The sequence below is a fragment of the Phlebotomus papatasi genome, chromosome 2, assembly GCF_024763615.1.
Source record: "Phlebotomus papatasi isolate M1 chromosome 2, Ppap_2.1, whole genome shotgun sequence".
Taxonomy (NCBI): Eukaryota; Metazoa; Arthropoda; class Insecta; order Diptera; family Psychodidae; genus Phlebotomus; species Phlebotomus papatasi.
In genome coordinates, this window is record NC_077223.1 from 14,740,134 (window position 1) to 14,763,418 (window position 23,285).

The window sequence follows — 23,285 nt, forward strand, 5'->3', positions numbered from 1 at the left end:
ATAAATTGAATTAAATTCAGGATAGAAAAAAATCTGCAGACATTTTTTATAGGGACGCGTGATCGCAAAGAAAAAGCGTTATGTTGTTTATTGGCGCTGCAATCGGCCAATCAGAATTCCCCACGATAATACAGTTGAATCCCCAGTAGTCGGAAAGTTCCTCGCCTTCTGTCCACATCATCGTTATTTCGTAGATTAATTCCTGAACAGTTCTTTAGTCATTCAGTAGGATTCAGGTAAGCAATAGTAGATATGGAAAATTACCAAAAGAACACAATTTGAATGGGGGGAATACTGGTGGAAGAGAGGGAGGTTAATCGGGGTTTATCTGTTGCTTTGCGGTGCCACGTTTGATTCCCACGTCCTCCCGAACCATTTTTATCTCCTTCTACACGATTTCTCCACACTTTCACGATATTTCATCAGTGTTGGAAGCAACATTCGTGGCTTTGACACCGGTGTGACACGCTACATTAACACGGGCACTCGTGCTTATTTCAGAAAATCCATCGAACCGGCCGGTTGTGTTGAAGGTGGACGTTCCATAGTCCGGGAGTGAAATATTTAGTGCTTTTACAACTCATCATGAAGATCTTTGTACTGCTGGGAGTCCTTGGGGCTCTTCTGGGTGGAATTCACTGCGAAGAAGAAGTCAAAGTCGAAGATGGTGTTCTGGTGCTCACCAAAGAAAATTTCAAGGATGTCGTCACAAAGAATGACTACGTTCTTGTAGAATTCTGTGAGTATTTTTTTAATGAAATCCACTGCAAAACTTCTGCCAACCTTCAGATATATTTTTCATTAAATTCCATTCATCATTTAACTAAGAAAACCTAAAAAAAATGCAAGAACTTCAGTCAATAACTGACCATTTTCTCTACATTTTCCCCATTTTACATCCAATTTGTAGAAGATCTTTCCTTTTTATCTCATTTGCAATCTCTTTGTCATCTCTTCCCTATCCCAGTATTAACATTTATCAAGAAATTCCTTTAGAAAAATGCCCTTTGAAATATTTCTTGAACATCCCCATCCATATTGTTTGATGATGAGACGATGAGAAGGTGACGTGTCAATTCTCAGAGAGAAAGAGAGAGAGCTCCCAGAGAAAGATTTTGCAAAAGCGACATCTCTCTGTATCAACCCACAACGTTTTTTCAAAAATCTTCTCATTAACATTTTTTCCAATTAAATATTCGTCCGTTTTGTCCATTTGCTTGATTAGAGAAAAAAGTCCAGATTTTCCTGTTTTCTTCTCCTTTTTCTAAATATTTCTTCTACACTCATCTCTTCATCTCTTTTCGTTCTCTCTCCTCTCATCTTCTCCTATTCTCTCTTTCTCCCTTTCGCTCTGCTGGCCAGAGAGAAGACTGATCGGCCAGATCCGTGACTAAACCAATACACAACAATTATCTTTTAGAGTTCATTCACAAGAGGACCACGCGATGACCGTGATCGGTTTCAGAGATTTCAGTGGCATAGAAATACATTTTTTAATTTGCGGATTTTAATTTTAAATAAAATTAAATGATTTTCAATCCCAAAATTAAAGACAAAATCTGAACTAGTTCAATAAATTCATTTATTTATTTTAAATCGCTTATTCCTATTGGGATTGCGGACCCAGGAGTTTATAATGATGTTCGTAGTCACTCTTGGGCCCAAAATTTTATTGCTTTTTGAGAACCTAATAGGTTATTGATCTTTAATAATCCAATCCTAAAATGAATTTTTCCAAAAAATCTTGATTGATAAGAAATTAGAGCAGTTAAGCCATATGGCTAAGTCTTAGGTCTGAAGACTGTATAAGTCTATTTGAGCCTAAGGCCGGCTTCAGACCTAAGGTTTAGTCTAGTTTCCGATTGTCTCGAAATTCGAAATAGCAACCAATTATATTGGTTTTTCAAAATTTAATGAATCACTTGCCCATGCTGACCAATCTTAAGTGATAATTTCCCAAAAAGCTTGATTGATAAGAAATTTTAGAAGTTAAGCCATGGCTAAGCCTTAGGTCTGAATCCCGTATTAAGGCGCAACAAAGTAAGATCTTGAATTTGATTCAGCCACCTTGTCCTAGGTTTGCCCTGACGTTGCATAGCTTTTCGGAGAAATCTTTTTAGCTCAAAAGATTGAAAAGAATTTGAACTAAAATATACTTAGGAATGGTTTTTTACTTAGAATTTTATTTTCTATAGTCTCTTTTAATTCATTAACTTATTTTGTCAAGAGTGCAGAAAGATTTTGTAGTTTTTATTTTAATTTCCCGAGATTAATTAAAAGTGGGCTACATGTCCAATCTTGATGCATCGGAAGCATATTCACTATCAGGTTTTTATAGATTACATCCTTCCCCTTAAACTCAGAACTGACTCTAGGGACAAGGTACATTGTGTACCCAATTTTTTTGGGATTTTTTTGGGGATTCATAACGACAGGGACGCGACTTCATCCGCCGAAACGATTCGCCACTATATAATTTTCCATTTTGGAAGCTTAAGTTGTCTCTTAATGACTGGGTAGTGTCTTGTGCAGCGTTTCTAAGATCTTTAGCTAGATCTTGGCTTAGAATGATGGATTTTTTTCTTCAAGGACTCCCTACCTAATGAAACCCTGATTTTTGAGATCACTTGATCACTGAAGAAGACAAGGAGAAGAGTTGAATTTTTGATTTATTAAATTAAAAGCTCTGCAACTTATGGGTATTTGGAAAACTCTTTTATTTAATTGTAATCTGGAAGAAAAATCTTTAACGCTATTTGTTAAAAGGAAGAAAAAACCAACGTAGAAAATTTTAATTGATGAAAACTCGAGTTCTTTGGGAAAGTGAATTCACTTTTAGAAAAACAGCGTCTGTTTCCAGAGCTTTCGGCTCGGTTTTTAAGCCTTTCTCATTGATCGAGTCATTAGAAAATTTCCGGTTTTTTGTCTGCGAATCGGTCTTAGAATTTATAGGGCATGACAGAGGATCTTTAGGCGCACTTTTCCATACAATAAGAGTTCACTTTTTTTTATAAACACTTGGCACAATTTTATAAATTGTCAACTTCTTTCAGTTTTTTGAAGCTCCTCTGGTAACTTTATGAAACCGTATGAACAAAGTTTTGCGAGAGACGCTTCAAAGAATGAAGAAAAAAAAAATAATGAAAAATTGTAGAATTGTACTAAAGTTGCATATGAAAAAGTAAATTCTTTTTGTATGTAAATATGCCCCTACATCCTCTGCTATGACCTATATATTCTTACACTGAGAGAAATCCGAAAAAGTTAAAATAACATTCTGGAAATGTTAATTTTACCCTGCAGTATTGATCCAAAATCAGTGTAAATATTACCCTTTTTTAGGTGTATTGGGAGTAAAAGTTACCATTTTTCATGTTTATTTTACACTTAAAAAGGTGTAAAATTAACATTTAAAAATGTTGATATATTTTTACACCTAAAAATGTTAAAGTTACGAGGAAAAAAAGTTAATCGCACCCTCTTTTTTTCTCTGTGTTATGGTAAAAATTTGAAGCCCTAGCCTCTTTTACTTTGGCCACTTTGGCAGTTAGCAGATTTTAAATCTCTTAAATTCTCACAGGTTTTGCCTTGCGTTCCCATATGTTAAATATTTCTAACATTCTTAAACAGTTTAATAAACTATACACAGTTTAATTGGATTTAAAAGTTTTTTTCCTTGCCAGTAATTTTCTTCTGAAAAAAATCAAGGTTAATAAAATAATAAAAAGTTTCGCAGCGGAAGCTGAAATAGATAGACTTATTAAAAGGTCAAGATAAACTTTATTTTTACACAGAATACACAATTAAAGAAATCGTGTTAATTGGTGTGAAGAAATATCTTTATCTTTTCAAAAAGATAGGCCTATAGATGGGAAGGTAGTTATTCTATTACCAAGGAAAGAATATTAAAATGATACTTTTATTGCATAGGGTAAAATGGGGTAATTTGGAATAATGACTATTTTTGAAATTTTGAGATTTTCTCACTGTTTCAGATGGTGAAAGAGGAAAAGGAAACCACGAAGAAGTACAAGATTTTACATTTGAGAGTAGTTCTTTGTTGGTTTTTCCTTTTGGCGTTTAAAACTGTTAGGAAATCTCTTTGTTCCAAATTAGCTACGATTCCAAATTAGCCCATCTTACTCTACACGATTTTTTTTTAAATCCGCTTTTTCGGACGTCCATCACCGTCTTACCGTCGATATCAATCTCCGAGAGAAAACGATAGATAGGCCCCTTCACTCACTAATATCTTCCTTAAATACATTTGCAAACATTCATCCATTTCAGAGTTAAAGAACAATGGATATGCTTTTGTAATCAAACTTGTAATAGCCAGAACTGTGTTAGAAATTATTTCTAAATCAATGAAAATGTTGAAAAATAATCGAAAATAGGTGAAATAGCATTAAAATGTTCCTATTTTCTTATCATATTTTTGTTAAGGCTATATATTTCATGCAATTGTACAGCGCTATTTTCAACATTACCCATTGCTTATCAATGAGTTGTACGCCCGTGTGATTTCACTTTGATAACATTTCTCCTAATTGATGGTGGCATGTGTAGTTTTATTGGTTTAATAGACACGAGCAAAATTGTACGAGATCACCTGTGTTTATTTTTTTAGCACATAAAAATATCTTATCAATTCAATTCTGGATAAGTTTGCCGAAAATGTTACAAAGACACGTCAGTTGTCAAAGAAGTTTCATTTTTTTGCATTCTTTCTTAATGTGATTGATCACATTCTTTTATTAGACACAAGAATGAATTGAATTATGGGGCGTTATCTTTATGATGCAAATGACGAAAATTTGCAAGATAAAATCGTTTTTAGGTTGCAAGATTTTTCGACTTTAAAAAAGTTTTCGAATTGCATTCAATGAAGCCAATTCTGAATAATTTTTTCACAATCAAAGAAATGTTTAGACTAGTCCAAACATAATTAAATTTAAAAAAAAAAAACAGATTGGTTTTTGAATATAGAAAAAAAGCTGAGAGTAACTTTGAAAAGAAATCAATTTTAAAAGATTTCGTCTAACTAGAATCAGAAGTCGATATCATGAAACGAATTGGTTCATGCCAGAAACCAATTGGTTTTTTGAACCCAAATAAGGCACACGAGGGTTATATTGCAGCCATTGCAATGGTGGTCGAACTTTCCTGTTACTTGTGGCCTGGTGACCTTCGAGATAGACTGAAAGCGAGACGGGGCGGCTGTAGCGCTCATTGCCCTGATTGCTGTGCCTTCAGTGAGACACATCGCCTATTTGCCGATCCCCCCTTCGCCATACTTCATAGCTCAGATATACTGGGTATCATCCTCGTCTTTATCCTCCCGGGACTCGGAGCGGAGTAGAAGAGCGTTGCCTAGGTATCAGATCCTCGAACATTTCCATTAAGATTTTAAATAAATTGAAACGCGTCGCTAGCCTAAGTTTGTTTGGACCTTTATATGGGTTTCAGAGGTTTCAGATCTAGGCTTAGCCATATGAGGCGCTCGGAGCAAAAAAACTAAGTCGTATGCATTTCCCTATTAAAATAGAGTTTTTTTTGCTCTGAGCTCCCCATATAGCTTAACTTCTTTAATTTCGTATTAAGATTTTTTTTTTGCAAAATTTTGGCTTATGATTGGATTATTAATGGCAAATAACCTATTAGATTGTGAAAAATCAATAGTCAGTTGCTGTTTAACCCTTTAAGTACGAGAAGGTCAAATATTGGGAGTCGCAAAAAATCAGTTTATCTGACTTTTTAGATCAAAACACAACTTTAAAAGGCCATAGGAAAAATTTAATTTTTGAGTCACTGGTGACCCAATCGTCCTTAAAGGGTAAAGGTTTTGAGATCTTGAAAACTATGGGCTAAACCTCTAGTCTGAAGACGGTTTTAGACAAGGAGTTTACACTTTCAGAGGAGTATCGTAGAAAGTACCTAGTCGATGTTAGTTAATTTCATATTGGATTGCGGTAGGTAATAAATTGTTAGGAGAAATGCTTAGGTTCTGGAGGAGTTCCTGATTACTAATATGGATTTCAGACCTGAAGTTTAGATACGTTACTTAATTTTTATAATTTAAAAAATAGGAAAGTTTTATTGAATTTTTGATATAATATAAGGAATTATTCCTGTACACTATTTAAATTCGATGAGCGTGTTTTTATTTGAAATTAGAAATATTCAGGAATAAGGTCAAACCTCCAGTCTGAAGAACGTTTAAGTCCGTTTAACGCACTCATTCCTCGCGATTGATGAGGGCTTCGCTATTATATAGTTCCTCATCGGATCAAACAGAATTTATTTACACTGTTCGCTCTCTAATCCGGATCGGCGTAATCCGGACGAGTTCTCGACGATTACACTTGAGGTGATGCATGCTGTTCAGCAATGAAAAATAATAAATGAAGTATAATAGCATAGAATTTTCTAATTATGTCTTTTTAAGATTCTTTAAAACTTTTATTCTAATTCTACAAAAAAAAAACTTTGTATTATATTTTCGAGACGTTGAACAAATTCAAAAAATCCATCCGGATTACGAAGCGGACATCTGTCATATTGTCTCCCAATCATCCGGATTACAAAGCGAGCACTGTATATTATTATCAATAATTATTTGACTATTTAATATTTCCATTAGCTTAAATGGTTAAAATTTTAGATAATTAAAAAAAGAAACATGTTTAAGTATAAAAGAAAAAAAATAGCTTGTTTATGCCACGTTAGAGTCTCGAAAAAATTAAATATTGTAATAAAAGAAGCAGACGTTAATTTTCTTATCTGAGAATAATTATTAATTCCTTTGTTTCCTCTTTATTTTAATCATGCACATTTCCGGAAAATAGAACACAATTCTCCCAAAAAAATGAATATCTATTTTTTTTGTTTAAATTAAGAACTATCGTGTCAGGGGAAAGCATTAAATTTGTCTGAAAAATTTTGGAGTTTATCAAGTGTTTCCATTATTTCTGAAATCTTGCAAGTCACATACACCTGTCGACTATCTCTATTCATTTGGTCAGTCATAAAATTTCTTATCTTATTATTTCAATATGAACATTTGGCAGAAAAAGAATTTTTACTTATTCCACTTTATCCATTTGCTTGTTTAAGAGTTGAGTTGAGTAGTAGTACATTTTGGATTTTTTGGGTGTATTTTTTTTCAATAAAAAGATGCTCCTTGGTGTGGACATTGCAAATCTCTGGCTCCAGAGTATGCCAAGGCAGCTCAGACATTGGCTGAGCGTGAGTCAAACATCAAATTGGCCAAGGTAGATGCCACAGAGGAGACTGAATTGGGTGAGGAGCATGGAGTTAGGGGATATCCGACATTGAAATTCTACCGAAAGGGTAGTATCATTGACTACACGGGTGGTCGCAAAACCGATGATATCCTTACGTGGTTGGCTAAAAAAACAGGACCAGTTGCCGTTGAACTGGAAACTGTTGAAGCTGCAGAAAAACTCCTTGAGGACAATCAAGTGGTTGTCGTTGGCTTCTTCAAGGATCGTGAATCTGATGATGCTAAGAATTTCTTGGCTGTTGCCAATTCTGTGGATGAGTACAACTTTGGAATTACCAGCAATGAGGATGTCTACAAGAAGTACGAAGCTTCATGTGGTCAAGTAATTCTGTTTAAGCAATTTGATGAGGGCAAGGCCGTTTATGAGGGTGGAGCTGATGAGGACAAACTGAAGAAGTTCATTCTCAGTGAATCTATGCCACTTGTTGTGGATTTCAATCATGATTCGGCCCAGAGGATCTTTGGTGGTGAAATTAAGAATCATTTGCTATTCTTCCTGTCCAAGGATAATGGTGATTTTGAGAAATATGCCGTACCAGCGAAGGATGTTGCCAAGAACTTCCGTGAAAATGTCCTCTTTGTCTCCATCAATGCTGACGATGAGGATCATCAGAGAATTCTGGAATTCTTTGGTATGAAGAAGGAAGAAGTGCCAGCAATGAGGCTTATCCATTTGGAAGAGGATATGGCCAAGTATAAGCCTGAGAAGAAGGATTTGACACCGGAATATGTGAAAGAATTTGTTCAGGCCTTCTTGGATGGAAAACTCAAACAGCATTTGTTGAGTCAGGATCTGCCAGAAGATTGGGATAAGGAGCCTGTTAAGGTGCTTGTGTCCAGTAACTTTGATGAAGTTGCCCTCAACAAGGAGAAGGATGCCTTTGTCGAATTCTATGCTCCATGGTGAGACAGAGAGGGACTTTTGTCGGGAAAGGTGGTAAGACGGGATTTAAATGAGAAATTCTATTTTCAGGTGCGGTCATTGCAAACAATTGGCTCCAATTTGGGAGCAATTGGCTGAGAAATTCAAGGATAACGATAAGGTGGTCATTGCTAAAATGGATGCCACAGCTAATGAGCTAGAACACACGAAAATCAGCTCATTCCCCACGCTCAAATTCTACAAGAAGGGCGACAATGCCATTGTGGACTACAATGGTGAGAGAACCCTCGAGGCTCTTTCTAAATTTGTCGAATCTGGCGGCAGTGAACCTTCCACCACGGCTGAAGAGGTACGTTTTCTTCATTACGAATTCACGAATCCCGGAGTTATCACACTAGAAAATTTCAGGACGATTGGGACACCGGTGTCCCATAAAGAAAATAATTTTTCCTGACTACCTAAAGTTATTTTTTTCTTATGTCTATTAATTGTAAAGTAGAAGGTTGAAGGAATCTAGAATATTTTTTGTAAGTCTCTAGCTATTTGCTATGTAGTAAATATCCCATTCCTTACCATGGTATTATACATCATACGCAAATTGACTGATTGTAGATGATTTATTTCTGGGCAATTGATATTCGAATTTCTGTCGGGAATGGATCTTTAGTTACTTTAGTCCTTCAATTACTTGGAAAAAATAGCCCGACAGAGATGGAAATACATTTTGTTATTTTTTTCTCGCTTCGCGGAAAGTCATGCAAAATTTTTGCTCAAAATGGCGGACGGAAAATTCGACATCCCGTCGAATTTGTTAAAATTGACCTCCATCCTCTTTCCTGATTTGAATTCTAATTGCCAATATGTTTTCTTGGATAGTTACTCTATCTAAATCAATAGAGTTTGTAATGAATTAATGCACAGAATTTAAATTCAGTGACCGTTACGCGTGTTTGAGGGCGAATCTCCGCGCCCCCATAATGGATAAAATTTTTTTCTTTTCAAGAAATTCATCTATTAATCTGTAGGAAACTAATCCCAAAATATGAATATTCTCTCTGAAGTATTTATAGTACATTGACTGAATGGGTTAAGCTCAAAAATGGCGAATTTTTAAATTCTCAAATTCATAATTGATTTCATTTATTTTTTATACTTCCAATTTTTTTTAAGCAATAACCGTGAGAATAGTGCCAAAAATTTTTTTTCCTAGTTGAAACGCTCTAATGCACAGCCCCAATTAATTCGACCACCATCTCATTTGACCACGAAATCGTAGAAGTTTATGAAGGAATATAAAATGTAGATCGAACAAATTTTTGTTTAGTTTTTTTCTTACTTATTCTCTGTACCGATCTTTTTCAACGTCTTTTGTCCTTTCTCCATCTCGTGCGCGATAAATACTAGGTATTAGCACTACATTTTATCACAATTTAATCACGAATAAATTAATGAGAAAATTGTGGCGCAGAAACTACCCGAATGACTGCAATAAAGTAGTACCTGATGAAAATGTAATGAGCAAATTTTGCTCATAAATTTGCTCAATTCTTATTAATTTGCTCATTAATTATCAATCGTATTTATGCTATTTTAATCTATTTAAATCAATTTTTGTGACTCGACTCCACTTTTTTATCACTAAATGAATAGATTTCTTAAATCTCTTGACGAAAATTGCACATGAGGACACATATCAGCAACAATTAATGTGAATCACATTAAAATTTTAATGTGAAATTCTCTAGTGTGATACCACGGTAAAAATGACACTTTAATTGTTTTTTTTATTCCCTAAAGGAGGAGGACGTAAAGGTTGATGAGCAACCAGCTGAGAAGGACGAATTGTAGACTCCCGGATGCGATTTGAGGAGCATAGAGCCAGAGAGAGAGAGGGATATATTTGTGTGTGAATGCGGAAAAAAACTTAGATTAACGTGTGAGTGAAGAGATAATCTTCCCCTCCCTGAATTTAAAAACAAAAAATAAGAAAAAAAAACTTGTAATCCTTGTTATCCCTCTCGTGAGGTATTCTCCCCGTATCTTTTTTTTACCTCTTCCCTTTTCTAATTGTAAGTTTAAAAAAAGAAGAGAGAGAAAAAACAATTGTAGAGTAATGAAAAAAAAATAATGGAAAGAAAACTTATTGTAAATTATATCTAACGAGACTGTTGAGATGAAAAATCACACGATTTATTTTTCAATGAAAATTATTTTTCCTACAAATTGTGACTATAGCTGGAATACAAAAAAAAGATATCTCGAGGAAATTCTCTGCTAGAATTTCTTGTTTTCTCCAAGAAATTATATTGGTGGAAAATGCCTCGTAGAAAAAAAGATAATCAGTGTTACTAACATTCCCTCACTGCAGAGTATAACTTTTTTTTTAAATTGATATTCTATCTCTTAACTTATTTCTTGTAAGAGGAGGGGTACAGTCGAGGGGAGAAATTTTCCCCCCAAAAAGGAAAAAAAAGGAAATGGCACAAAAAATCTGATCGCAGAAACAATATCTTGGGTGCGCATTTAAATTTTGTAAATGAAAATAAAATGGATGGGAAACTTCTAAAAATTCAACATTTTTTTTTAAAGATTTTTATTGCTACAATACAGTAGTTTCTAGTGCTATTTATGTACTTCTGGATCCAATGTGAAGCATTTTAAATAAATTTTTATTAAACTTTCAATTGTTATCTATTATTATCTGCTTTAGGTCATCAAGAAAGGGTGATCACATCTCAAGGCCTATTTAAACGAGGATATTTCAACTTGAAATAAATATTCTGCATTGAGCTTTACCCAAGCTAATTTTGCCTAATTTGCGGCGTATAAAATCTTCTCTGAGAAGCTTTAAATTTGAAATATTTTCTAAAATATCTAGGGGAAACTGGGGCACCACCAAACACTAATTTTTATTTCTAAACTACTTTATCTCAACCATTTCTTCAGTAGACAAGCATCCCTATAATGTCTATAAATTTCTATAAATCTTATCCTCTGAAGTCGAATATCTGATTAAAAAATCGCAGTGTTTGGTGCTGCCCCGTGTTTGGTGGTGCCCCAGTTTCCCCTATGCCCTATGCTTTTTAAATATTGCTAAGGGAAGAGCACCACGGATCGGAATGTTAAGAGATAAATGCTCCACATTTAAGTTGAAAATATAAGCCCCAAAACACTTTTTGGTATTTTTATTTTTGCTATCATTTACAATGAAGTTATAAAAAATAGGGGTGATTACAAGTTTGCACTCCGTACCTCGGATGGTCACGAATTTAATCAGGTATCGAAAAAAATTGGTTTTATAAATTGAGTTAATGCTCCGCATTCTTGTGAGGTTAAAATGGTAAAAAGTGGGCAATAATTTTTAAAAATTAATTTGAATTGGTGCAACAATATGGTATTAACCTGACAATCCGAGGAACACTGCCGATCGCTGGTGCTCTTCCCTTATAACTCAGTCATTAATAAACAGAAAAAATAAAAGAAAGCATTTAGCACTGTAACAAAATCTGATTTTAATCAAAAGGTAATATTAAAAAAATCTACATGTTCATTTTTAAAGAAGATTCTGATATTTTTCACATTTCGAAATGAAAAAAAAATTTCTCTTTCTATTTCATTTCAACCGAGACACAATTGAGAAATTTCTAGTGGACAGCAATGTGATTTTATTTTAGAATCAAACCATATGCTAGACTTTTTATTTGTGGAGCTCAGAGGCAAAATGACACATATCCTATGCTTTAGCCATAGGATATGTGTCATTTTGCCTCTGAGCTCCACATTTCAGTCAAGACACAGATACGATTATTATAACAGCCAACTCAGATATTTTATTCAGACACAAACCACAAATAGGAAATACCACAAACCAATAACCACAGGTAGATAAGTTATAATTATATAACAGATAGTGCAGAAAGTTTATTTCAGAAACGAACTATTGGGAAGATATCCCGAGACTGATCGGTACATAGCACACATAGGTGTATTTCGAAATCCCTAGTATAGTGACGGTGTTTAGAGAGAATATCTAAACGTGGGAATTTAAATTCGAACACCAATTCGAAATTAAAGTCCTCACTCAGCTTTAATCTGGTGTAATTGAGCTAATACTTAGACATCTTTAACGCGTAAATCCCTTTTCGAAAGGTCTGAGTAGTTATGTTTGAATAAAATCTTAGACAAACATTCACGGTTCTCTAATACAGGGCTTGACAAGGTAGATGATGGGTACCCCCCATATCCTTTTCCCCCTGAAGCTTTCGCAACTAGACATATCGACGGTTCCATTCCATACTACATATTCTATCTCAGAATGACAAATTTTCAGGAGAACCATTTGAAGTTGGCAAATTCTTATGCTGCCCCCGTGTAATTTTTGTTCGAAAAAATTTAATATCTCGTTACCAGAACGTCGCATGTCCACCAAATTTTCACCAGCTGTAGATCTCGGTTCCAGGAACAACATATCTCTCGGTGTAATATAATTCTAAGTCGACTTAGAATAGTATGTAATGGAGCTGTCGATATTTATTATCACTTTTTCAATTCATTCCCTTTTATTGTAAAACATTATGCGAATAAAGTACAAAACGTTTCTCAATATAATATTACGTTTGTCAGCAGAGTCCCTGTTTTAGCCAAGACAGAACTTACAGAAGTTATTATAGAAGGCGGAGAAAATGTATCTCAGAAACAAACCGTCCAAGGGAGGTTTTCGAAGACTCACCCAGGTACAAATGAGGTGCATTTCGAAATAATCCGTTTAGTTAGAACAGAACCTTGGTCTCATTTAAAGGTAGGTATTTCGAAATATACTCCACAGTTTGATATAGGTAATTGAGTAGGAGTCTACCTTGGAATACCTATTGGTTCGTGGATATCCTCAAGTGATGTGTCTCGCTTAAAATTAATAAAAAACGGAGAATATTCTATCTATTTAATTTCGAAACGTTTATGAAGATGTATGGTGAAAAAATTGTTTTTTTTTAAGAATATTATATTGAAAAACCCTTAAAGAAACTTTAGTATTGTTCTGGCGGTTCTGGCACTCCTACTACTGCTAAAAATTTAAGGTAAGAAAGTAGGTCGAGCTTTCCAGGATAAAGAACCTAGACACACTTACGACATATATAAGTCGAGAGACGACTTAGTGGAAAATGATGGAAATGTAGTTTAATCATTATTTCTAATATAATTACGCTAAGCCGTTTCTCGGCTAATCCTCAGATCTGTCAAGGCCTTAAGATTGAGTTACAGTAGACTCTCGCTCAATCGGCTCTTTTTTAATCGGGCGACAAATGTTGTTGACAATTTTCACGTTAAATTATGAAGCTAATTCGATCAAATTCGCTGTAGTTCTTCCTATTTTATCGTGATTCTTTATAATTGAGCGCTTTTTGTGGAATTTACAAAGGCTTTGACGCTCAATTCTAGCGCTAAACCGGATGACATTTTGCCCCATATTCCCGATTGAGAGAGAGTCTACTGTAATGAATATTTTTGATTAAGGTAGGAAGGGATTTTAAATAGGTCTTCTTCAATTCTATTTTTGAAATCTTTCTTTCCAATGGCTGGCGATTTCTTTTTATTTTCCTGAAAATGTTTATGAGTGTTTTCTTGCACAAATAATTCGTTCATTGCGGAAAAGGCAAATAAAGAACAAAAAGCCTTTTGGATATCGAAGACAAAAACCACAAAATCGTTATATTTGAATATATAGCCTTTTGAAATTCTCTACTTTCAGGCGCTTGCGTCTGGTGGAATGTCAAATTCAGGAAAAAAAAACAATCCCTTTTGTGTGTATCGGGCAGGTATGTTTATTTTTGTGAAAAAGTGATCTTCTGACCATGGTAGGGCGCAAAAAGAATGATGAATTTGATAGATTGAACTACCAACTGCAGAGATTTGATAAGAAAGTAAAGGCTTGGTGCCCAATTTGCCAGAAACTTCTGGCCAACACCTCGGCTAAGCGTTTGAGGAGCCATCGGTAAAGGATATTTTATTTGAGGCTTCCCTGTAGCCTGAAGTCCTGACCAATTTCAATTGTTTTACAGGAATAAATGCAAACTAGGAGGTGATGAACAGAATTCACACGGAAATATTGACTGCGAAGATGATATAGATCAGAAAGTTTTCAACAAAACACCAAAAGTATGGTTATGTTTATGTTAATATTTTCCTTGTTTACTAATTGGGGCAATGTTTGGATTGTTTTTCAGTTCCAAGTCATCAATCTCCCGGCTTACACGAATGCGTCTCACAGTGACGGGGACCACGTAGAGGAAGGGGAAGCAGGAAAACGAGAGGAATTTGGTGAGTCAATTGCTGTAGCCGGATCCGCTAGGAAGCGTCATATGCCACCTCCGCGGAAAGTCTCCACAGACGACAGTTCATCCAGCTCTTCGAGTGACTCAGAACCATCCCCAAAGAGACTTACTTCACTGATGCTGTCACCCAAGCAACTCAGAAAATTGTCCAAGGAGAAGAAGAAGAAAAAGAAGAAGTCTGCGGATCTCACTGGACTGGAAATTACAGAGATCACACGATCTCTGGCAGACTTTATCTTTGAGTGCAACTTATCATTCAATGTTGTGGAATCTGAGGCTTTTAGGACCTTCGTGAGAAGCTTAGAGCCTGGGTATGAGAAGAAAATACCCACAAGGCGAGCTCTGTCGTCAACCCTCCTCGATGATGCATACAACAGGTGCATCGAGAGGAGTGCTTGCAGTTCAGAGAGCATTTTATTCGTCTACAGCTGCCGGAACTTCCTCACGAAAGCCAAAAGCATCATGTGCACATTGAGCAGTGTTGAGGGAGGAAGTGCCTTCGTTGACACACAGGATTTTAAGGTCAGTTTATTTTGTTCAATTTAGCTTAGATCATGTGAGATTAATTTTTATATAATTTGAGATAATACTATTTTGATTATGAAAAGAAGATTATGTTCTCAATAGGGGAATCTGGGGCAAATTGTGACACAAACAAATGCTTTCTTATAATTTTTTCTTCTCTCAGAAAACATAAGAGATTTCTAACCAGCACATTCTTATAGGGAATTTACTGATTCAGAATTTTTCCCTAGATCATTTTCTTTTATGATGAAGAAAAATGTGCTTTCCGAGACATTTTTTAAAAGCTGGTTTTATAGAAATTCTCAAAATTCGAACGTTTTGATTCGCTTTATTACGGGTTTTCGATACTGAAAGAAATAGGGGGAAGTGGGGCAGTTCGTGTTGCCGTCAATTAATCTTAGCCTACCACACAGAAGAGAAAAAGTAAATAAGAAAATATATTGGAAAAGGATAAACACAGGAAGAAAAGAAAATAATGGGAAGGGCAAGAACCAAATTAAAGATTACCAAGTTTACTAAATCTAAAATCACAAAAAGACAGGAGAGAATCATTATATACAATTTACAGGTTCACAACCTATTTGAGCCGCTTCGTAAATCATTCAAAGTATCACCCAAAAATAACTTAGGAGTAGGGTAGGCTAGGGCAATAGTAATTGTAAATATGAGGTAGCACGAAGCACTGATATTTATGTCCACACTACTTGGGATTTATATTTAAGTTCGCCATTCCTTCAATGGAAAAGAAATTCTATAGCAGCTATGAATTCATATAGGGGAAACTGGGGCACCACCAAACGCGGGGTACCACCAAACACTAATTTTTATTTCTAAACTACTTGGACTATCTCGACCATTCCTTCAGTGGACAAGCATCCCTATAGTGCCTATAAATTCCTATCGGTCTTATCCTCTGATATCCAATGTCCGATTAAAAAATCGCAGTGTTTGGTGATACCCCGTGTTTGGTGGTGCCCCAGTTTCCCCTAGGTCTCGTTCTCTAGTCTAATATTTAATTTAAAAAAAAAAACAGTATTTACAGTATTTAAAATGGCCCAGTTTCCTTTAATATAATTAAATTTCGGGCAAAAATTAGTTATCGGTTTATAATCGATTAATATAGGTTCCGACTTACCAGAAATTCCAAGACCCTTCTAAATGAGTCCAAACTTTGTCCACTTACGTTAAAAAATATGCACTCTAGAGCCCTTACTTTAAGGAAAGATTCAAAGGTATTTTTATTTATAGACGAAAGGTCCGTATGGGCAAACTCTAAAACATTTCTTTTTAAAAAAAAATATTTTGGGAATATAGGTTTAGAAAAATTGTGGAAAACTTCAAGATGTTTCTAATGGATAGGTCTAAATAGGGCGTCTTAGACTTTTCAAAAGAATCCTCTATACAGAAATTATTTATTCCGCTTAATAAAAATCTGTACAGTGGGACTTCAGTTCAGCCCTTATCTTGTGCCCAGTTCGCCTTTTCTGACTTTTTGTACGAGGTTTTTTTTTCTTGTCGAAAACATCTCTTGCAAAATAACACGAAGAGCGTGTTTCTCGGCAAGACAACAGAGGAGGATGCTCGTCAAGTAATCGAACGACGATTGAATGTTATGCCCTAGACACACTTACGACTTAATAAGCCGAGTGACAACTTAGTGGAAAATGATGTAAGTCGTCTTTCGGATAATCCTCAGGTCTGTCAAGGCCCTTATGAACAATGTTTATGAAAAAGTAAAAAAATTTACGAATGTTTTGCGAGTGGAGCACCTTTTTGAAATTGGCCAGCTTTGAAATTGGCCAGCTTTGAAATTGGTTTTTTTGCTCCCATTTAAAATGGAATTGGGCCTTATCATGATGTAATTTCATAATAGGTGCCATCTTTTACAATTCCCTAAAAGTGTCATAGCTACTCCCACGATTGTACTCGCGCTTTTGCTGGAAGGGAAATGTTTTGGATTTTGAACATTCGGGATGTTTGGGATTTTAGCTTTCGAGATTTTGTCCCGCATCACAAGTAATAAATATCTAATGCAAATTGTTCTATAGAGGACAATCTATCCTATAGGGGTATAGAGGCAAGCACGCTACCTTCAGACGGTTCAAACTTCAAACAACTCATTTTTTTCAATATCTTTTTAATGAATTTGACCCATTAGAATATTATATTTTATTAGCTAGTCCAATGTCCCAAATTCCTCTATAAGAGGTATGGATCAAATTCGTTCAGAACATAGAAAAAAATTGATTTGTCCGAAGCTTGAGTCGTCTGAAGTTAGCGCTCTTTGTTCCCGCCCTTCTTGCGAAGGTTGATTTCTGAGGGGAATGGGTATCACCGAATAACTAAAGTCCCGGGTGTAAAATACAAATGAAAACATCTTGGCTGGCTTACCGTTCGTTTGTGTTTAAATATTTAATTTATCATTCCTGTTTGAAGGAGAGAAAAAGTGTCTCAGATAAACGGAAATGGTATGTTGTATGAGATATTCGGTGTTGATCATGGTCAATTTATTTATCCACTAAAGTCAACATTTCTACATATTTGTAGACAATGATTAAGGAAAACTCATTTTACCTAGCCTAGTAGGTAGTCGTGAAAAAAATTCTGTTGCTTAAACTGCCCCACTCTCTCCTACTCTAATGTACAATACAAAGCAGTAGAGTGAGTTGTGTTGTTTTGAGCACAATATTGACTTAAAATCTTAAATTATTTTTTATTTCTACGAAACATTTTGCAAGAATATAAGTACAAAATGAATTTTTTGGACCAGAGTGACGCCAAGAAAGCCTTGGGAAAAATTAGGAGCCCTCATAAAGTTTTAGACAGAAGTATAAAGTGTTTCCTCTCTTCTTATCTATTTAGGTACTTTAGTTCTCCTATGAGCTGTTAAATAAAGTTTCTATCATAGAAGCTTACATCTCTATTTCCTCTATTTTTATCGGTTTTCTTTGAAAAAATATTGCATTTCTTTCAATTTTAAAATCATAGGGTAAATGTCCTAATTCAAAACCATTTCCAGACGCTTTAACTTTGACAGAAGATTCAACACATTAAGTTCATATTTTTTTCTGAAGAGAATTACATAAATTTGCTCCTTGACTCTTCTAGAATGTTACTGATTAGTGAAAATTCTTTAGACATAATTTGAAAACATCTTAAATACCAGAAAAATACACGAGTGTGAAATGCTTCTATTGGAAACATATTAATCCAAATGGAGACAAGAGAAAGTTTCTAATTGGAGACAAACGGTGTAAGTGAAACCGCGACGAAAGGCTTCCAAAACCTTGTTGAGTTGCTCCTGAGTCCAGGATTTGTTCTTATTCCTGGTCTTTTCTCCTTTCTCATCTAAAACAAAAAGAAAATCTCTCCAAAGAAAATCATATTTCCGTTGTTTCCTTTTGAAGCATTTGCAGACACTTCAGAAAAAACCCTATTTCTTCACGAAATAGGCAATTATTTCATTTGAAAATTTCACGTACCGTTAACAATAAAGATTAGCACTTAATTTAACTAAAATTAACCAGAAATAAGACATAAATGTTAAACGAAATGAATAAATAATAGTCCCCTCATTGTGTTTTTCATTGGAAAACATGGTCAATCGATGAAAAATTCGATGGTGAAAAGGTACACTTTTAATTTTTCTGAGAAATTACCAAATAAAAATTTGTGAATATGAATGGATTTTCGCTTTATTTGAAGCAAAATTGACTAAATAATGAAACTGTGGTATAGAAAATATATAAATATAATAATTTAGTACTGTATTTATCGTGAAAATAATGACGTTTCCCTTTCGAGTAGCGAAAAATTTCCATTTGGAGCAGGTTTTGAATTAGTTTAATTTACCCAATAAGAATGCGATCAATAAAGATGTAAACAGAATAAGTGCATTGCAAATCTTACAATCTTCCTGCAGGAGGACACTGAAACAGGTGACAAATTGATGGAGATTGTGTGCGAGGCGACTGTTAAAGCTAACACTCTGTACGGCACCAATATCTACTGCCTGATGACAGACAACAGCCGGGAGATGGGTCAATTGGGAGAAGCTGTGAATGTGTGGCATTGTGTCTGTTCCAGTCATGTGGCCAATCAATTGGCTGACTCTTTGCTTCAGCCAGAGTTCACGGAAAAAGTCGTGGAAATCGTTCGGGAATTCAAGACGCCACAATTGGAAACTCGAATCATTGCAAATGGTGGCCGGAGGCTGGAAATACCGCGCGAGGGTCGCTGTGGTTCCACCAGGCTCACGTACGAGTGCCTGAGGGACAATTTGGCTCATATGAAGATGATTGCAGCTGAGGCCACATGGACACCGGCCAGAGGACGTCACAGTAACTGGCAGAGGGCTACAACGCTCCTCTTCGATGAGGCTTTCGTGCAGGAACTGGAAGCCAATGTGACGGTGCTGGAGGCCATTGGAGAGGTGCTGAGTGTGTGTCAGAAAAGACAGAGTTCAATTGCAGATTCAGTGGATGCATGGTTAACACTGGGCGAGAAATTTCCTGCCAATTCACCTCACATGGCTGCCATATTCAATCACCATCGCGAAGTGGTGTTCAACAAATATGCCCTGGCAGCTTTTATGCTTCATCCATTTCACGATAAGCAACGCCTTGCTCAGGAGCATGCATCAAGTGCTCATCATTTTTTGCTGGAAGAACTGAATGCCGATGGACTGCAACAGCTCTATGACTTTCAGCATCAAAGGGGTCTCTTTCGTGTCCTCTACTCAAAGGTGAGTCACGTTAAAGAATGATTGATTACCAGGTTTAAATTTCAAATTTAAAGGGGCCTTTACAATTCAAATTTCCAACATACCTAATTTTGAAGAATTTACCATAATAGCAAAGGCAGGGTAGTTGGGATATATATATAGTACAATCTGTCAAAGATTTGAGAGGGTTTTTATCAGGAAAAACCAGTGAAGAGAGCACCAAGGCGCTACTTCTGTTCAACTGGGGGAAAATCCTTATAATCTGAGCGCGAAGGCAGCTCATTCACATAAGAATTGGGAGGGTTTTTTTTTTCAAAAATTGTTTCTTTGTTAATTTACCTGTCTTGCAATTTTCCTATTTAAATCCCTTTGGGTCCTTTTGCACGGGAAAGTATTGTTTTAAAAGTGGATTGATGTGACTTGCTTTTTTCATGAAATTGTTTTATTGAAAAAATGATGGAATGTGCGATTTCATTTCAATTTTTTGGCGCAGCTTTCTTGGTTCCTTGGAAAAAACTTGGTCCTGTTGAGACATTCTCACGTTAGCCATGCAAGGACTGCCGCATTTTAGTGAAATTGCAAATTTATTAAAGGGGGATCCTGCTTTAGCTGCAGATTTAAAAATTTATTCTTTTATTTTTATTTTTGACCAATAATTAAAAGTACTGATCTCAAATTTCAGAGCAATGTCTCTCAACTCTTTCGTATCATCTGGCACTCTGAGTACGCAATCGATAAGTTTTCCCGATAGAAGACCAATTAGTTCTTGTGCTATGATAACGTGAAATTGGCTTGCAGAATGTTACCGATTTTCGATCAAAAATATCTTAGCTGAAGACTTAACCCTCTAACGGGTAAGACCGCCTCCAAGCGGTCTTCACAAAAATCACATTTACAGCGACAATAAAGGTTTTATTTATTTAAAAGTACTATAGTGTCCTCATTATAGTCTTATAAACATCTCTTGAAAGTTTGAACGCATTTTGACTCTTCTTTTTGTTGCTATTCCCAGTTTTGTGTGACAGGTCAGAGAAAAAGCAACAAAAAATATTTGTGCAAAAAAACTCATTTTCAATTTCACGAAAAATATCGATTTAAAGTTATCTGACTAAAATAAATTTATTTTTTACTGAAAGATATGTCATTCTACTTTATATATTTTATTTAAAAAATTTGAAAAAAAACCAAAAACGTAAATTTTAGAAGCAAAAAGAGTTTCAAAAATTTTTTATATTTTCTCACCTAGCGCCTAAACTAAAAGAGATAATGAAGAATGGATTGTTTTTTCGACTTTATTGGATTATAATTATCCTAGAAAACATTGTCTTAGAACTTTTTTCGCATATTAAAGAAAACACCGTTAGAGGGTTAATTGGATTCCTACTTCACTTTAAATATTAAAAAAGATGTACCAAAACTTCCCTGAAACTCGTTCTTTTTGCTTTCCATTATAAAAAAAATCGTGATTTTTGGTCTCCTAATTCAGGAAACCCCCTTAAATCTTACGGGATTCTAATGGCCTCTACACACTACAATTATGTCCATATTGGAGAAAAGTACCTACGCTTGTGTAAAAAAAAACTTCAATATGGAAATAATTTTCTCTAGTGTGTAGAGGCCATTAGAGTCCCGTAAGATTTAAGGGGGTTTCCTGAATTAGGAGACCAAAAATCACAATTTTTTTTATAATGAAAAACAAAAGAACGAGCTTCAGGGAAGTTTTGGTACATCATTTTTAATATTTAAACTGAGGTAAGAATGAAGTAGGAATCCAATTAAGTCCTCAGCTAAGATATTTTTGAGCAAAATTTTACATTTTGAATTAAATTTTGAGTTTTTGGTTTCGCCTCGATGAGCACTTTCAGATGGAAGTTCAAAAAGGTACCACGGGTGGCGCTGCGATAGTGTCAAAATTCAATTCAGCAGTCAAAATTCATGCCAATTTGACTGCTTCTACTCGACCAAGACACTTAAAATAGGGTTTTAAATGGAAAGTCTCACAAAATACAACAATTCTTTGATATAGTTGAAGTTCATCAAATGAACACTTGGGGCGCTCTGGTCGAAAAAACGAGTTCAGAAACAAACAAACTCGATTATCTCGGCTTCTGATTAATCGATGAGATCAAGTTCTATGGTAAAATTATAGAGTACATTCTGGTCTACATTTCACCCATATATCACTTTTGTGTCACTCCATCCAAATCCTTAATATTTTGGTTTAAATACAAAATTTGTATAATTTCACGAATTTGATTTAATATAACTGAATGGCGTCCCCCAGTTTCAGCTCTAAATCGAATTTGCATGCATTCCGAATTAGCTCACGTTAAGAATCTGACCTACATAAGCCGGTTAGGATTATCTGTCCATTTTAAAAAAAAAATCATTAACATTTTAATTATTTGACCTAATCGGGGGAAAATTAGGCCCTTTAGGGTGGTTGACTTTTTACGTTGAATACATCAAGATGACGATTTAACCGGTGAAAGGTGTTGATGGATTAATGTTCAACTGGAATAACTATAAATCATATCCAAAACTCATTGAAATCGCTTGGGCCAATTTTGAGATAAGTCAAAAAATCATATTTTTGGAGGAGTTGAAAGGGGGGGGGGATTTGGATAAGTTGGTTTGCTAGAGAATTTTGACTTGTGCGAGGGGGGTCATCGAAGACCGGAAGTCAATATCTCTTACCGTTTGGAAGCCAAGATGGTGAGAAGTTGAATAAAAAATGGATTGTGGAAACTGCTCTCTCTTGGAGTTCAAGCAGTTAAAAAATAGATTTGGTTCTGAATTAGATTATTCTACCCTAATCTTAAAATGAAAAATTTCACGGAGCATTTTTGAGTGTAGCTATAAAGGCGAAATGGAGATCATTTTAACGATCCTAATAATTTAGTTGAAGACCTAAGTCGTTTTTCTACCTGTATGGTCTCTCACTCTGGTAATAGGAGCACAAAAATTATGGAAACACTTTTAGGAAAAGTGGTTTAAAGATCTGCATTGTAATGAAGATTTTTTTTCTGAAATTTTGTTGTTTCCAGGGCCTAAAGTCAACAGATGCCCTTCTGTTCTGGAATCTCGCACGGATGGACTATCCTGTGCTGGCTAATATGGCCACTCGTCTCTTGCGTATTCCTGCCTCAGCCGCTAAAATCGTCACTGCTTTTGGACAAAGCGGCGACAGTCAGAGGATACCTGTCCGAAATCGCCTGACACCAGACAAAACGCGCAAACTTATGCATATCCTCTATGCAGCGAAACTCAACAAGGGACGTGCTCGAGAGGACGATGATGATGCCGGAGAGGACATTGAGGATAACTGAGTTAGGGACTTCTCTGTGTTTCTAATTTTACTCCACACTGAACAAACACAAGTCCCAGACGGAGTTTGCAAATAAGGAGAAGGATGAGATCACATAAGATCTTATCAGAAGCCCTCCTTCTATTTTTAATGTATTTCTATGAATGTAAAGAAACAATAAATATTTCCCAAAAGTTCAACCGTTTTTTTTA

The 23,285-nt window shown here is 35.4% G+C and overlaps 3 protein-coding genes across 5 annotated transcripts in view; 2 read left to right on the forward strand and 1 right to left on the reverse strand.

The window, feature by feature from the left end:
* Nucleotides 1-23,285, reverse strand: part of LOC129802704 (dystonin) — a 150,580-nt gene that overhangs the window by 25,014 nt on the left and 102,281 nt on the right. The window lies entirely within an intron of this gene.
* On the forward strand, nucleotides 54-10,873 carry LOC129802709 (protein disulfide-isomerase). Of its 2 annotated transcripts, XM_055848743.1 has the most exons (5): nucleotides 54-236; nucleotides 502-739; nucleotides 7,177-8,209; nucleotides 8,280-8,538; nucleotides 9,987-10,873. In XM_055848743.1, the coding sequence occupies exons 2-5, from the start codon at nucleotides 586-588 to the stop codon at nucleotides 10,035-10,037; spliced, it is 1,497 nt and encodes a 498-aa protein (XP_055704718.1). In that variant the 5' UTR covers nucleotides 54-236; nucleotides 502-585; the 3' UTR covers nucleotides 10,038-10,873. The 2 variants fall into 2 exon arrangements, with proteins under 2 accessions (XP_055704718.1, XP_055704717.1); XM_055848742.1 differs by having other exon boundaries at nucleotides 118-236; nucleotides 8,280-10,873.
* LOC129802707 (uncharacterized) lies at nucleotides 13,928-23,273 on the forward strand. Its single transcript, XM_055848740.1, has 5 exons — nucleotides 13,928-14,178; nucleotides 14,246-14,342; nucleotides 14,411-15,040; nucleotides 18,966-19,787; nucleotides 22,814-23,273. The coding sequence occupies exons 1-5, from the start codon at nucleotides 14,039-14,041 to the stop codon at nucleotides 23,093-23,095; spliced, it is 1,971 nt and encodes a 656-aa protein (XP_055704715.1). The 5' UTR covers nucleotides 13,928-14,038; the 3' UTR covers nucleotides 23,096-23,273.

What these genes read in the sequence shown, in the direction of transcription:
- LOC129802709 (XM_055848742.1), top strand. Translation starts at nt 586, where the DNA reads ATGAAGATCTTTGTACTGCTGGGAGTCCTTGGGGCTCTTCTGGGTGGA. An exon ending in CTACGTTCTTGTAGAATTCT is followed by an intron (nt 740 to 7,176) that starts GTGAGTATTTTT and finishes TTCAATAAAAAG; the next exon opens with ATGCTCCTTGGTGTGGACAT. An exon ending in GTCGAATTCTATGCTCCATG is followed by an intron (nt 8,210 to 8,279) that starts GTGAGACAGAGA and finishes TTCTATTTTCAG; the next exon opens with GTGCGGTCATTGCAAACAAT.
- LOC129802707 (XM_055848740.1), top strand. Translation starts at nt 14,039, where the DNA reads ATGGTAGGGCGCAAAAAGAATGATGAATTTGATAGATTGAACTACCAA. An exon ending in AAGCGTTTGAGGAGCCATCG is followed by an intron (nt 14,179 to 14,245) that starts GTAAAGGATATT and finishes ATTGTTTTACAG; the next exon opens with GAATAAATGCAAACTAGGAG. An exon ending in TTTTCAACAAAACACCAAAA is followed by an intron (nt 14,343 to 14,410) that starts GTATGGTTATGT and finishes ATTGTTTTTCAG; the next exon opens with TTCCAAGTCATCAATCTCCC.